The sequence below is a fragment of the Calliphora vicina genome, chromosome 5 (assembly GCF_958450345.1).
Source record: "Calliphora vicina chromosome 5, idCalVici1.1, whole genome shotgun sequence".
Lineage (NCBI taxonomy): Eukaryota > Metazoa > Arthropoda > Insecta > Diptera > Calliphoridae > Calliphora > Calliphora vicina.
Window position 1 is genome coordinate 4,927,107 of NC_088784.1, and position 16,775 is coordinate 4,943,881.

The window sequence follows — 16,775 nt, forward strand, 5'->3', positions numbered from 1 at the left end:
TTGTTAATTTTTTTTTGTGTTAAAGTTTTCTTTTTTTTTTCCCCTGAACAATAAAAATACTTAAAAATTTATGTTCTTTACATTCTTAATTAAATGTAAATGTTATTTCAGTTAACACTGCTTTGCTGTTTGTAATCGAAAGTTTGAGGTGTCAGCAAGTGCCACACCATATCAGCAAGAAAATTTAAAATTTTTAAGAATTTTTTTTGTTTGAAATTTAAGTCAACAATAATTAAGTGGCAGAATTTTATTTTGAGAATTATTATTTTGTTATTATGTTGTAAAATTTATAGTTTTTAAGTTTTATAATTAGAATTTAGATGCTTTCTTTTGGGTTTTGTTTTTTTGAAGGGAGTTTTTGAGGGAAAAAAATAAATAAACACTTTTCTTGTTCATCATATATTATGGAAATGTTTCTTATTTTGGTCTAAAAACAAAATATAAAAGATTTATAAAGGGATGTGGGAAAATAGAAAGGCAGGCTGAAAAATGTTGGTAAAAAATATTGAAAACTAAGAAGAATAAAAATGTAAATGCAGCTTAACTTACACTTTCAGAACAATTCCCAAAATAATTCTAAAAATCCCAAAAAATTTCCTATCAACAAAGCTTCATAAAATTGTGCTTTTTTTCTTTTTTTTTCTTTTAACAAAACTTAAAACAATTAAGAAAATAAAATAAGCTTTAAAAAAATAGTAGAAACTGAGTTTTTTAAAATTTTTAAATTGATTTTATTGATCTGCAACATTTTTACAACGTTTAAAGTAGTAAAATTTTGATTTTTAAAAAGGTAGTAAAATACTACTATTTTAAAATCTAAATTTTTTAAACAAATTTTATATAACTAACCTTTTAACAATAATATTTTTTGATGAAACCAATTTTTCAATGATAAATAAAAAAAGTAGTAGAAATACTACTTTTTTAAATCTCTCTTATTTTCAAGAAAAATTAACTTAAGTTGTTTTTAAAATTTTTAAATTTATTTGTTTGCAAATTTATGATAAGCTAAGTAGTAACATTTTGATTTTTAAAAAAGGTAGTAAAAATACTACAATTTCAAAAATTACATTTTTTAACTAATTATATAAAAACAACCATTTAACAATGAAAATATTTTGATGAAACCAATTTTTGAAGGGTAAACCAAAAAAGTAGTAGAAATACTACATTTTTATAACTCTCTTATTTTCATGAAAACTTGTTTATTTGATTAAATTTTTAAATCGATTTGTAGTTAAAAGTAGTAAAAATACTAATATTTTAAAATTGAAATTTTTAAACAAATTATATATAAATAACCTTTTAACAAGGAAATTATTTTGAGGAAACCAATTTTTCAATGGTAAACAAAAAAAGTAGTAGAAATACTACATTTTTAAATCTCTATTATTATAATGAAAAATTAACTTGATTTGTTTTCAAATTTTGATTTTTTAATAAGGTAGTAAAAATACTACTATTTTAAAATTTAAAATTTTAAAAAAAATGATATAGGAAATTATTTTGAAGAAACTAATTTTTCAATGGTAAACAAAAAAGTAGTAGAAATACTACCTTTTTAAGTTACAAAGTTTAAAAAAAGTAGTAGAAATATTACTATTTGAAAATTTAAAATTTTTTCTTAAAAATTAAAGCATTCATTTTGCAATGAATTTTTGTATAAAAAATAAAAAGTTTCACGTTTAGTATTTTTTTTTTTTAAAAAAGTAGTAGAAAAACTACACACACAGAAAAGAGTTCGATTGGAAATCAGTTCCCATTTTAAATATTTAATGAGATGAACTGAAATTAAGGTATCATAATTAAAAAACTATAATTTCAATAGATTTTCTATGATAGGAATTGTAAAAACACAATTTCAATCGAATTATGGTTCTGACAATACTAATATTAGTTATCTTAACCATCTTAATGTTTTCTAAAATTTTAGTTATTAATTCGTCTACCATGACTAAATTAAATTCAGCAATATTCGTTCAATCCCCAAATATTAGTGGTTGTAATCGAAAAATTCGATTACGATATGAAAAATTCAAATTCGGTGTTCTCAACCGAAAGAAAAATTTCTATTGGTAGAAATTTTTGACAAAACGTTTAGCTTGTATAAAATAAATTGAAATTCACAAAATAATTTATTTTGTCTAAAATATTTTTAATTTTGCAAATTTAAACAAAACAATGATCTACTAATTTTTTTAACTTAACAAATGAGCATTAGGAGATTTACATTAAAGTGTGAGTTTATTGGATTTATCTTAAACTATTTATTAAAGACGTGTTCAAATATTTTTTTAGGTTTCATAACAACAATCAAATCTGTATGATAAGGAATCGTTTAGCACTATCTCATCTTGGAAGTTAGTTGCGAGGAGTCAGCCTATGACCGTCGATAGTTCTTTCGCAATAGAAAATATCCACGCTATCTTGAACTCGTCAACAAAACACCGATACATTTTTCTGGGTTTTAAAATGTATGTTAATCTTTTGTTCTCACATTGTTTTCCTGAATGAATTATTTCACTTATTTTATTTATAGACACAGAAATGTCAAGATTATTCAAGTTCTAAACCAGCCTCAGTCTAAACAAGAAAATATGTCAAATAGCCACTACCATTTTAAAAATTTCAAATAAGTGAAAATATTGCAATGTTAATTACATTAAGAATAATGTAATTAAGAATAAACACATTCTATTTTTATCAATAAATGGGAGAAAAGTTAGAAACGTCCTTAACTTAAATCATGTGCTAGAAAAAATCGTAATTATCACCACTAACATATTCTGTCCTTACTACCGAATTATTTTATTTTAAACAGTTGAGTCTACCATTAATTCAGCAAGAGAATAACACAGCTACCATATATTCCGTCATGCCAATCAAATTTTGTGATAGTACGTGCAACCGACAAAATTCGATTGGCGACAAATTCGGTTGTGAACATGAATCTGTTTTCTCTGTGCAATTTTAAAATTTATTTTCTTGAAAATTATTGATAAGCTACATTTTATAAATAAAAAGTTTCATGTTTTCTTAAATTTTAAAATAAGTAGTAGAAATACTACTTTTTTGAAAATTGTAATTATTTACAATTTTTCTTAGAAATTAATGATAAGCAATATTTTGGCAATGAATTTTTGTATACAAATTTAAAAGTTTCATTTTGTATTTTTTTTAAACTACATTTTTTTAAATATTTTCTTGAAAATTAATGATAAGCTACATTTTATTAATAAAAAGTTTCATGTTTTCTAAAATTTTAAAAAAGTAGTAGAAACACTACTTTTTTAAAATTTTTATTATTTAACATTTTCTTAGATATTAATGATAATTAACATTTTGGCAATGAATTTTTGTATAAAAATTTAAAAGTTTCATTTTGTAAAATTGTTTTAAAAAAGTAGTCGAAAAACTATAATTTCAAAATTTAGAATTTTTCAGTATTTTTTTAGATATTAATGATTCTTAACTTTTTGGCAATGAATTTGTGTATGAAAATTTAAGTTTCACTTTGTAATTTTGTTTAAAGTAGTAGAAAATCTTAAATTTTTAAATTTAATTTTTTTAAGTATTTTCTGGAAAATTAATGACAAAAAAGTATCATGTTTTCCCAAATTTTAAAAAAAGTAGTAGAAATAATACTTTTTTCAAAATTTTCTTAGAAATTAATGATAAGCACTATTTTGTCAATGAATTATTGTATAAAATTTTAAACATTCATTTAGTAAAAATTTTGTTTAAAAAGTAGTAGAAAAATACTACAATTTTTAAATTTAAATTTTTTAAAACTATTTTTACAAATATTTTCTTGATAATTAATTACAAGCCATACTTTATTATTAAAATGTTTTAAAACTACTTTTTTAAAATTTTAATAATTTCAAATTTTTCTTAGAAATTAATAATAAGCAACATTTTGGCAATGATTTTTTTTTTATAAAAATTAAATAGTTTCAATTCGTAAAATTTTTTTTAAAAAGTAAACTAATTTTATTAATAAAAAGTTGCACGATTTCTCAAATTTTAAAAAAGATGGTAGAAATACTACATTTTGAAAATTTTAATTATTTTAAATTTTTCTTAGTAAGCAACATTGTGGCGATGGATACAAATTTAAAAGTTTAATTTTGTTGAATTTTTTCAAAAAAAAATAGAAATTATAGATAAGTAACATTTTATCAATGTTATCATGTTCCATAATTTCAAAAAATATCATAAATTTTACAAAAATTTATTAATTCCCAAAAAAAAACTTACACAATTTAAGTTCAATGAATTGCCTTTCAACATAGTTATTAATTGTTTACCAACATTTTTTCTTTGTCTTAACCACTCTCACCATTTCCACTTACACACAACACTCACAATTATCACAAAAAACCTACACAAATTTTCTAAAATTTACATTAAACAATAAAGACATTTCTGCACATTTTCACAAATGAAATACAAATGTAAATGTCCACAAAAACTGTGTATGTATAGGGAAATTTTCACACATACTCGCATACAAAAACTAATGTTGTACTTCAGAAAAAAAAGCCAAAAGCAAAAAGTACAATGGAAAAAACTTTAGTGATTAACTCAACACACATTTACATCATCAACATTTGTTGTATGAGTACATATTTTTGTTACGTACGTAGCTACATGCATATGTATCTAGAATCTAGATAGACAAACCATTTACATGTAAAAACATACAGAATACAGATGTAGAAATGTGTAGAAATTTTATAAAACCAAACGACTCATAGACTCTTAAAACTATTTCTCTTACTTAAACAATAAAATACCCTTAGATATGTACGAATGTGCATATGTATGTATTTATACATAAAATTTAGATATTAAAATTTACATACATGGACCATTGTAATAATAACTACTATTTTAGTAACAAAATGTTACATTAACTTTAATATTTACAATAATACACATGTAGAAATGTATATAAGTGAGCTTAGATGTGTTTATTATAACCCAGCAAAATAAGTACTTCCCAAGAAGCGAAAATGAAGTAGTAATTTCATTTTGATTTTAATTCAGGTTTAGAAAATGTAAAAAAAACTTCTAAAGAATGGAGACAAATAATCAGCTCTATGTAGGCCAACATTATCCAAAAATTATCTTCCTACACTTGGTCTCAATGTTGTCACAATATTGTTATACCAAAAATACAACATTTAATGTAAAATAAAGAGCAATAACGCTGTCTGGAAGTGGTGTATTATCAAACTAGGGTCGTTTTATTTTCATAATTTTTGATAAAGTCCTCATTTTCTAGTTACAGTATTGTAATGATGTAGAATATTCTAAATAGCCTTAATTTCAGCTTGACTTCCTGGAACTGCTGAAAATGTTATGCCCTCAAAAGTACTTTTTCTTCGTTTTACTGGGTAGAGTCAACATTTATTTAAGCTCTCTCTCAATTTTGTTGTTTTTGCAAGTATTTATGTGTGTGAGTTTGAGTGTGGGTATGGATGTATATTTTGGGCATTTATTTCGTTGTCCTGTGTACATTTGCTAGGGAGCGTTTTGTTTGTCATTGTTGTTTTTTACGTTTCTTTTTCGGTTGTAGTTTTATAAAATCTGCATGAAATTTGCATAAAATTAAGTGCTGAAAATTATTTCCATTTTCTACCACTCTCACTAACAATTTTCAACAAAAGATATTAAAATAAATAATTTGTAATGCCCTACTATTTAAAAGGACTTGAAAAGTAATATTTAGTTTGAAGAAGTAATGAGCAAAGGAAACTATTTAGAAGAAATATAAAGAGGGAAATTATTATTTGACTTCATATTTTGATATTTTGGTACATTTTGTAACAAATTTCTGGAATATGGACTTTTGGAGTATTTGATATATTAAAGTGGCATTCTCTGGTTTCTCTTTATAATATATCATGTATTCCGCTAAAGAACACAGGAAAATCATAAGTCTTTGACCTTGTATCTTCCGATTTTTATCATTTTCGGTATTGGACTTTCCGTTACATGAATAATTTAATTCGGTTGTTTAGTAAATTTAAAAATTTTAGGTTTAGGTGGAGAACATTTCCAAAAGTGCATCTGAAAATTAAATTTGCATTAAGAATGTATTTTTTGATTTTTTCAACATTTTTGGCTTTTATTTTTAAACATTATGAATTTATTCAATGTATTGACCATTGTTAGCTATGACCTTTTCCCATGTTAATGGCAACATATGGATTCCCAGCCAAAGAAACTGCTCATCTTTTGAGGCCAAAAACGAATCAAGACAATATCGGATAATCTGTTCTAAAGTTAAGTTCATCTCAGAGAGAGCGTTCTGCATCGATCGAAACAAATAGTAGTCGGACGGGATAAGGTCTGGTCTATAGGCCGGATGAGGCAAAACTTCACAACCGCTTTATTCTAAATAGTTTTTAACATGTATTGCATAATGTTTGGCCGCATATTCTGGGCGTTTTTCGGCAAATGGTCGCTTCAAACGAATCAGTAGCATTCGGTACAGGTTTCTTTTTTAATGCCTGGTCAGATTTCAGCTGATCATAATAGAGAGGACGCTTTTTCTCCCACCAAATACAGAAAATTACCTTAACGCCATGGATATTTGGTTTTGGTGTCGATTCGGCTGATTGGCCGGGCTTCACATACAATCTCTTACGCTTCGGGTAATCGTAATGGATCTATTTTTCATCGCAAGTAATGATTTGGACAGGTGTGTACACAACATTTAACTTAGTCCAGGAATGCCGGGCATTTTTAAGCAGGATGGCTAGACATTCAACAATCGTACTCACTGATGCTTTGGCAAAAAAGTCGCCATGTTCCCTGACGGAGACATATGTATACTTCCTACGTGGAACTACCTTATCTAACTGCAAGCTATGGATATGGCTCCGACTAATCCGAGGGCGGACAACATATCTTCTTGGCCTGACACGTTAACAATTCAGTAATGTAGTGGCGGTGATAATCGGACACTGCACATTTGGGTACCATGCGAGGACACTTGGCCTGCCCTATAACGACTGCAGTAGAAATTTTCAAAATAAGTTTTCATCTTCCTTGTCATTGCCTGGCATTAAGAGATCAACGATTAAGGCTGGGACATCATTCCTATAGTCTTTCCGAGCTTTCCGACATGAAGCTAGAGTGCATCAATGCCTTATCAGTAATATCAATTGGCTAATCAGGCTAGACATGGGAATCTCCATGGAAAGTCCTAATGTCCGTCAATTGACTGGTGCTTAATAATATTCTCCTCTCCACTCTTTTTCGAACCTCCTTCCTCTTCATTTCTCCTACTTCTTCAGTACATCTGACTGTCCCCTGTACACCACCATAGTGCGGAGGGTATAATGCGTTTGTGCAGATGTTTGTAACGCCCAAAAATATTAGTCTAACACCCACCTGAAAGTATACCGATCGACTTAGAATCACTTTCTGAGTCGATTAAACGATGTCCGTCCGTCCGTCTGGTCGGCTGGCTGTCCATGTAAACCTTGTGCGCAGAGTACAGGTCGCAATTTTGAAGATATTTCGATCAAATTTGGTACATATTATTTTTTCGGACCAAGGACCAAGCTAATTGAAACTGGCTGAAATCGGTCCATTATTTCACCTAGCCCCCATACAAATGTCCTTCCGAAATTGGACTTTATCGGTCAGAAATGTTTAATTTATAAATGTATCTCCACAAATTGCGCTCCAAATAAGTTTTATATATACAAAATTCATGTCACCAAATTTTGTTACGATCGGTCCATAATTAGTCATAGCTCCCATATAGATCCGATTCCGAAATTCACTTTAACGTGTATAAATTGCTTCAAAATTTTGGTATACTCACAAAATTCAACATAGTAAACTTTCATATAGACATAATTATCATGGTGATCGGTCCATAATTGGTCATAGCCCCCATATAAGGCCCACTTCCGAAAATCACCCAAAAATATCAATTATTGAAATTTTAAAAGAAAAATGTTTTTGCTCTTTTACTTAGTGTAGGGTATTATATGGTCGGGCTTGACCGACCATACTTTCTCACTTGTTTTCATTTCTATCTGTCCCTCTATTCTATCTTTATTTTCAGGTAACACAAAGGGACCTATTGTCTGGACCCAAGTGAGCTGCTCTCTTTGTCTCCACTATGCGGCTGCCTGAGAACCTAACCTAATGATTCGGGGCAAACATGATTTTCTTTTATAGCATTCAAACATCATTACGGACATGCAAAATCGTCTTTTAAGGTCTCTCGGCTTCAATTCGTATGATACCCAATGCTGCTCGAAAACGTTTTAAAATTGCTTCCAATGATTTTGCATGCTCTTGTTAAGTATGACAGCAATCATCATGGAGTAATGCATCCAATATTTGATCTTCAATCTTTTTTTGGCTGGATTGGACGATCTTTGTCTTCCGTGTCAAAATCAGCACTTCTTTGATGAAACATATTCACCATAAGCTTCGGCGAGCAATCGGTGTGCTTCAGCGGCACTTTTTTCAAATTAAAGAAAAGCAAAACTTCCCGCATATGACGCTTTGATTCGACATTTTCAATAACTAAGTGAGAATAAATGACAGATATACTATTCAAAATGATATATGTATAAGATTTTAAAAACAAAAACCGAGTTCAAAGGATACGCCATCTTTTGTGAGTCCACATTTTTAAGTTTAAGTTGTTTCCGATTCTAATAAATGCTAAATGAGGATAATCTATTATGGATTAGCTTAGGGACCGATTTGAAATTAAAACAAGTAAGGGAGCTTTATTCGGCTGTGCCGAATCTTATATACCCTTTACCAACTTATACTTTAAAATACATTTTTTTAAATACTTTTAGGTAAAAAAAATTAAAATTATTTTTTTCAAAATTATTTTTTTTAATTTTTTTAACATTTTTTTTTTTGGAAAAGAATTTAGAAAAAAAATTTTTTTTGATTAAAAAAAAATTCGGGTTAAAAAATCTAAAAATCTATCCATCGATTAAAATTTAAAAGTTTCGGTTTGTTGGTGATTAGGTTGAATAATAGATTCGGTTCTGAAAAACAACGATTTAAGTCGGACTATAATAATTTTCATGATCTTAAAAAAATCGAAAAATTCACTGGAGTTTACTCATTTTTGAGGCTGTATGTAGTTACAACTGTTTATTAGAATCGAAAACAATTTTTTTAATTTTTTCAAATTTCGTTTAAAAAAAAAATTGAAAATGAAAAATTCAAATTTTATAAAATTATTTTTTTTTTTTTTGGAAAAAATGGCTACTATGACTCAAAACTCGAAAATTCAAATAAATTTTGATAAAATTTTCAGCATTTGGTTTAAAAAAAAAAATATTTAGATCTTGGTACCATCCAAAATCGAAAATAAGGGCAACTATATTGCTCATCTAAACATATTCCTATTTTATAAGCAGTTCTTTAAATTGTAGTACAATTCATATTCGTTTTGATCAGTCATTCCGCTTTCGGTTACCAAACTCATTACCATAAGTAAGTGTTTTATGTGGATGTGTTATTTGCATGTTCTTTCCACACATACATTTCTACTCAACATTAAAATGTTATATGTAAGTGTAAGTGTGTGGTCCAAAGGAATCTCTCTGCTCATTGGTTGGCTCGGCTCATTCTGCTACTTTGGCTACACAATTTACAGGAATAATTAAACAAACATATTGAAATTGAAAGGGGACTTAAGTTGTCCGTTTTACTAACAAGGCCTCAAACATAAAATGAAATAAAGAGAAAAAGCTTAATGAAAATAAACACTTGAAATAACAAGTCATAGATAATTAAATTAAATAAATGAATCAAAAATAAAACAACAAAATTACAACAAAAAAAAAAAATCCCTCACTTAACAAAAGAACAAGCTAAATTAACAAAGAATTTTAATTCAAGTTCAATTTATATGTTTTAAAACAAAATAAATAAAAAGAAAATAAAATTAAATTTACTTAAGATAAATTAAGCGGATGCAATCTATTTATCGCATACAATTTATTTCATTCAACAAAAAATATTTAATACTTTCTTAATAAAAACACAACTAAATAAACAAATAAACTGCCAAGAGATAACTAGTGACGCATCAAAACCCATTAGTGGAGTATTACTTCAATAACATCTTTATGACAAGACCGCAACATGCAACACAATAAATACTCTAATATAAACACTAACAACAACAATAAATAAAATAACAAAAATATAAAATAAAAAAGAAGAATTCAATGAAATATTATTAATGATAAGATAATAAACAAGAATAAATATGTGCTGAGAAATCAAAGCAAGAAATTGAATTGAACACAATTAAATTAAAACCCCCACAATTATTTAGTTGTTAATAAAATGTGTATTGGAAAACATCTCTTTGTAATAAAAAAAAAATATAAAACAAATACTACATACTTTTACTAGTTTTTAGATTATTAACAAAAATTAACAATGCTGAAATTGGTGTTTACTATTAAGATTATATTAGTGAATCTCATACTGCTGCAAGCCGAGTGTTAGTTTTAAAGAGAAATACTCAAATATAGAGCGGAAACTCTCTTAACAAAAACCTAAATCAGTTGCTAAAAACCCATGAAAACAAAAACATCTCTCGTATGTGCATTGTTTGAGTTTTTTTTCCTAGCTTCCCCTCTATGAATATTTCTCTATAATATTTAACTTGTATTTAACCTTTTTAAGAAAATTTTTAATAGAATTTTTTTCTATAATTCAGATCCCTATTGTTTTCGTTTCACTTGGATTGGTCCATTTCAAGACAAGAATAATATTGCCGATATCACCTGCGATAGTATACGTGAAGATTTAACGAATATACCCTGCCGCCAGCCTTTAGTGGCAACCGATAATGATAATATACCGGATACGGTGGATTTATGGTCGAAATATAAAGATAAACCAAATGCTATAGGTTGTCCCATGTACAAGGGTCTAACATGTGTGAAATATACTTACACATATAATAAAGGAGGTGAGTTAAAGTGAATCAAAATTGGGGATATTTTTAATACAAAATATCCAACAAAAAAACAAAGAAAATTTTTATATAACTTCCATTTAAGGATGTGGTGAATATTAGAGTGTCCAAAAAACCAGTTTACGGTTTAACCGAAAAAGTATATTCTTAAAAAAACCGGTTTTTCATTTAAAAATCGATATTTGTTAGGAAATAAGAGCGATCACAGATTATTATGCTTTTTCCAGTAAGACGTCTTATTAACGATTTATGAGTTATTTTAGATTTTTCATATAAAAATCGATTTTTGGTGGGAAATATAAGTGATCACATATTATTGCTTTTTTTCCTCTAGGACCTCTTATTAACCATCTATGAATGATTTTATATTTTTCATATAAAAAGCGATTTTTGGTGGGAAATATAAGTGATCACAGATTATTGCCCTTTTTTCTCTAGGACCTCTTATTAACCATCTATGTGAAATTTTAGATTTTTCATATAAAAACCGATTTTTGGTGGGAAATATGAGTGATCACAGATTATTGCCCTTTTTCCTCTAGGACCTCTTATTAACCATCTATGTGAAATTTTAGATTTTTCATATAAAAACCGATTTTTGGTGGGAAATATGAGTGATCACAGATTATTGCCCTTTTTCATTTAGGACCTCTTATTAACCATCTATAAATGATTTTAGATTTTTCATATAAAAATCGATATTTGGTGGGAAATATGAGTGATCACAGGTTATTGCACTTTTTCCTCTAGGAGCTCTAATTAAACATCTATGAGTGATTTTAGATTTTTCATATAAAAATCGATATTTGGTGGGAAATATAAGTGATCACAGATTATTGCCCTTTTTCCTCTAGGACCTCTTATTAACCATCTATGAGTGATTATTTGGTGGGAGAAATTAGTGATCACAGATTATTGCCCTTTTTCATCTAGGACCTCTTATTAACTATCTATGAGTGATTTTAGATTTGTCATATAAAAATCGATATTTGGTGGGAAATATGAGTGATCACCAGGGAAACCGGAAATATGCTCTAAAAAAACGTTTTAAGCGCTTTAAATATGCAGTAAAAACTTTAAAATATGCTCTTAAAATTTTAAAAATGTGCTCTTAAAAAACAAACTTTTACATAATTTTTAACCAAAAAATATACTTTTATTTAAAAAAATCGATACAATTCATTTCTAAAAAGGTAAAGTAACATAAAATAAACAAAAATAACAAGAACTAAAAAGTATAACAAAAAATAGATACAACATAAAAACAATAGGAACTTAAGTTATGAAAAGTCCTCGAGAGGTATTTTTTGATGATATTTTATATAAATATAAAGTCACTTCTTCAATTAAGGTTATTATTGCAATTACAAAATGTTGACTTAAATTTTAAAATAAAAATCGTTTTCTATTGGATCTGAAAACATTTTTATACATAGAAAATGTTCTTTTGACATCAATTGACGTTATAGGAGCAAATTTAAAAGATAATATTTCTTTAACACTTAGAACGGTTGAGTTTGAATTAGAACTAAAATTTTATATTTAGATGGCGCTATTATTAAAGTAGTGCTCATTTTATATTAAAAAAATATATTTTTCAATTTTGAATTTTAAACAAAGGAAGTAAAAACCTGTAACACAACAGCGAAAAATAAGTAAGACAAAATTTGTTTTTGATAAAGTCAAAATATGCTATTAAACAGTAAAATATGCTCTAAAACGCAAAAATATGACATAAATATGCTCCTCAAACAAATATATGCAAAAATATGCATTTAAGGGTCAAATATGCACTAACAAATCGATGCCAAAATTCTTAAATAGTTCTGAAACGTGTAAATATCTTATCCATGTGCCCATTAGACTCACCAGAAAAAACATGCATTTGCATATTTTGGTTTCCCTGGTGATCACAGATTATTGCCCTTTTTCCTCTAGGATTTGGTGGGAAATATAAGTGATCACAGATTATTGCCCTTTTTCCTCTAGGACTTCTTATTTACCATTTATGAGTGATTTTAGATTTTTCATATAAAAATCGATATTTGGTGGTACATATGAGTGATCACAGATTATTGTCTTTTTTCCTATAGGATCTCTTATTACACATCTATGAGTGATTTTATATTTTTCATATAAAAATCGGTATTTGGTAGGAAATATGAGTGATCACAGATTATTGCCCTGTTTTCTCTAGGACGTCTTATTAATGTTCTGAGATTGATTTTAGATTTTTCATGTAAAATCGATATTTGGTGGGAAATATAAGTGATCACAGATTATTGCCCTTTTTCCTCTAGGACCTCTTATTAACCATCTATGAGTGATTTTAGATTTTTCATATAAAAATAGATATTTGGTGGGAAATATGAGTGATCACAGATAATTGCCCTTTTTCTCTAGGACCTCTTGTTAACCATCTATGAGTGATTTTAGATTTTTCATATAAAAATCGATATTTGGTGGTACATATGAGTGATCACAGATTATTGCCCTTTTTCCTATAGGACCTCTAATTAACCATCTATGAGTGATTTTATATTTTTCATATAAAAATTGATTTTTGGTAGGAAATATAAGTGATCACAGATTATTGCCCTTTTTCCTCTAGGACCTCTTGTTAACGATCTAGGAGTGATTTTAGATTTTTCATATATAAATCGATATTTGGTAGGAAATATGAGTGATCACAGTTTATTGCCCTTTTTCCTTTAGGACGTCTTATTAACGATTTATGAGTTATTTTAGATTTTTCATATAAAAAGCGATTTTTGGTGGGAAATATAAGTGATCACAGACTATTGCCCTTTTTTCTCTAGGACCTCTTATTAACCATCTATGTGAAATTTTAGATTTTTCATATAAAAATCGATATTTGGTGGTACATATGAGTGATCACAGATTATTGTCTTTTTTCCTATAGGATCTCTTAGTAAGGATCTATGAGGGATTTCATATAAAAATCGATATTTGGTGGGAAAAATTAGTGATCACAGATTATCGCCTTTTCCTCTAGGACCTCTTATTAACCATCTATGAGTGATTTTAGATTTTTCATATATAAATCGATATTTGGGGAAATATGAATGATCACAGATTATTGCTCTTTTTCCTTTAGGACGTCTTATTAACGATTTATGAGTTATTTTAGATTTTTCATATAAAAATCGATATTTGGTGGGAAAAATTAGTGATCACAGATTATTGCCTTTTTCCTCTAGGACCTCTTATTAACCATCTATGAGTGATTTTAGATTTTTCATATAAAATCGATATTTGGTGGGAAAAATTAGTGATCACAGATTATTGCCCTTTTTCCTCTAGGACCTCTTATTTACCATCTATGAGTGATTTTAGATTTTTCATATAAAAATCGATTTTTGGTAGGAAATATGAGTGATCACAGATTATTGCCCTTTTTCCTCTAGGACCTCTTATTAACGATCAATTAGTGATTTTAGATTTTTCATATAAAATCGATGAGACATGAGTGATCACAGATTATTGCTCTTTTTCCTCTAGGACTTCTTATTAACCATCTATGAGTGATTTTAGATTTTTCATATAAAAATCGATTTTTGTGGGAAATATGAGTGATCACAGATTATTGCCCTTTTTCCTCTAGGACCTCTTATTTACCATCTATGAGGGATTTTAGATTTTTCATATAAAAATCGATATTTGGTAGGAAATTTGAGTGATCACAGATTATTGCCCTTTTACCTCTAGGACCTCTTATTAACCATCTATGAGTGATTTTAGATTTTTCATATAAAAATCGATTTTTGTGGGAAATTTGAGTGATCACAGATTATTGCCCTTTTTCCACTAGGACCTCTTATTAACCATCTATGAGTGATTTTAGATTTTTCATATAAAAATCGATTTTTGTGGGAAATATGAGTGATCACAGATTATTGCCCTTTTTCCTCTAGGACCTCTTATTTACCATCTATGAGGGATTTTATATTTTTCATATAAAAATCGATATTTGATGGGAAATATGAGTGATCACAGATTATTGCCCTTTTTCCTCTAGGACCTCTTATTAACCATCTATGAGTGATTTTAGATTTTTCATATAAAAACCGATTTTTGGTGGGAAATATGAGTGATCACAGATTATTGCCCTTTTTCCTCTAGGACTTCTTATTAACCATCTATGCGTGATTTTAGATTTTTCATATAAAAAACGATTTTTGGTGGGAAATATAAGTGATCACAGATTATTGCCTTTTTTTCTCTAGGACCTCTTATTTACCATCTATGAGTGATTTTAGATTTTTCATATAAAAATCGATATTTGGTGGTACATATGAGTGATCACAGATTATTGCTCTTTTTCCTCTAGGACCTCTTATTAACCGTCTATGAGTGATTTTAGATTTTTCATATAAAAATCGATATTTGATAAATTCATTGTTTATTTAAAAAACTTAAGAATTTCGACCATGTTAAATCTACAAAACATACGTAGTTATAGAAATTTTTCCCGCCTAGGAACTCTACATTGGGAGCTTCTCAAGCAGCAATTTCAAAGTGTTTGCGAGCAACAGGATTCTTCCAGAAGCAGGAAAATTGGGTATCATACGAATCCTTGGCAGCCGAGAGACCTTGGCAGACTATTATGCATGTTCGAAATGCTACTTGAAAAGAAAATCGTTTTATAGTCGAGACCTTGCTCCATCCGACTACTATTTATTTCGATCGATGCAGAACGCAATCGGGGATACACTTCACTTTGGAACAGAGTATCCGATTTGTTCTTGGCCTCAAAAGGTGAGCAGTTCTTTTGGCTCAGAAACTATATGCCAGAAAGATGCCAATACTTTAAAAAAAATTATATTGTACAAATGTTCAAAATAAAAGCTAACAAAAAACTTGTTAAACTTAGATACCATGTTGCTCACTCTTTTTGTAAACAAAGATGTTGCAGGTATAATTTTCTGAAAGCTTAGGTTCTTCTCTACAAAGTTCATTAATGTTGTTTTTCAATCGGTCCAGTATTTTGGCAAATGCATACATTTCTATTAAATTGTTTTCTATATTTTTTTGTTTCACCTAAAAATATGCTGCACAAATTTATATATTTTTAAATCAATTTTTTTTTCTATTCCAGTGCAAAACATCACTTATATGTGTGGTAAAGTTAATACCACAACAGCTGGTTGTTATCGTCAAAAATATATTTCCGGTTTGGATGTTGAAGTTTGTGTTTGTGATTCACAAGTGGGAGCGATGCCATGTAATACAGTGAATGCACAACTAGAACATAAATTATCACTTTTACTAATAGCTCTGATAACAATAACAATATTTTATAAATTATTCAAAATATAGTTAATAAAAAAACCAACAAGAAAAAAACTACTTTTTTTTATTAAAAAAATATATATTAAACTATGAATAAAAAAATAACTTTATGTTTATACAGGGAAAAAATCACAAGGAAATGTCATTAATAATACGTCAATGAAAATGGCAAACAAAAAAAAAAAGGAAAGCATATAAATATCAATATATAGACAAATAATCCTTATAGACAGGATATAAAAAAACAAGGAAAGAGCAATATTTGTCTAGCAGTTATTATACATTTAAACATACTCTACATATACATATGACGTCCATTCATATACAAACTATAACAATTTTTTAAAGTAAATTATTGCATGTGAATGTTTTTGACAGTTTTATGTAAGGTTGTTATTGTTGTTATTGTTGTTATTGTTTTTGTTATTACTTTTTTTATTTCCCGAGAAAAGCCTGTGTTTCG

At 27.9% G+C, this 16,775-nt stretch overlaps 1 protein-coding gene across 1 annotated transcript; it reads left to right on the forward strand.

Moving 5' to 3' along the window:
* Positions 1 to 10,374: 10,374 nt before the first annotated feature.
* On the forward strand, positions 10,375 to 16,366 carry LOC135961840 (uncharacterized). The gene is made up of 3 exons (XM_065513460.1): positions 10,375 to 10,519; positions 10,739 to 10,993; positions 16,119 to 16,366. Exons 1-3 carry the CDS (start codon positions 10,456 to 10,458, stop codon positions 16,337 to 16,339), a joined length of 540 nt encoding a protein of 179 aa, XP_065369532.1. The 5' UTR covers positions 10,375 to 10,455; the 3' UTR covers positions 16,340 to 16,366.
* The last annotated feature ends 409 nt before the right edge of the window (positions 16,367 to 16,775 follow it).

Coding starts and splice junctions, on each gene's coding strand:
- LOC135961840 (XM_065513460.1), top strand. CDS start 10,456: ATGCTGAAATTGGTGTTTACTATTAAGATTATATTAGTGAATCTCATA. Junction 10,520..10,738: donor CATACTGCTGCAAGCCGAGT/GTTAGTTTTAAA, acceptor TCTATAATTCAG/ATCCCTATTGTTTTCGTTTC. Junction 10,994..16,118: donor TTACACATATAATAAAGGAG/GTGAGTTAAAGT, acceptor TTTCTATTCCAG/TGCAAAACATCACTTATATG.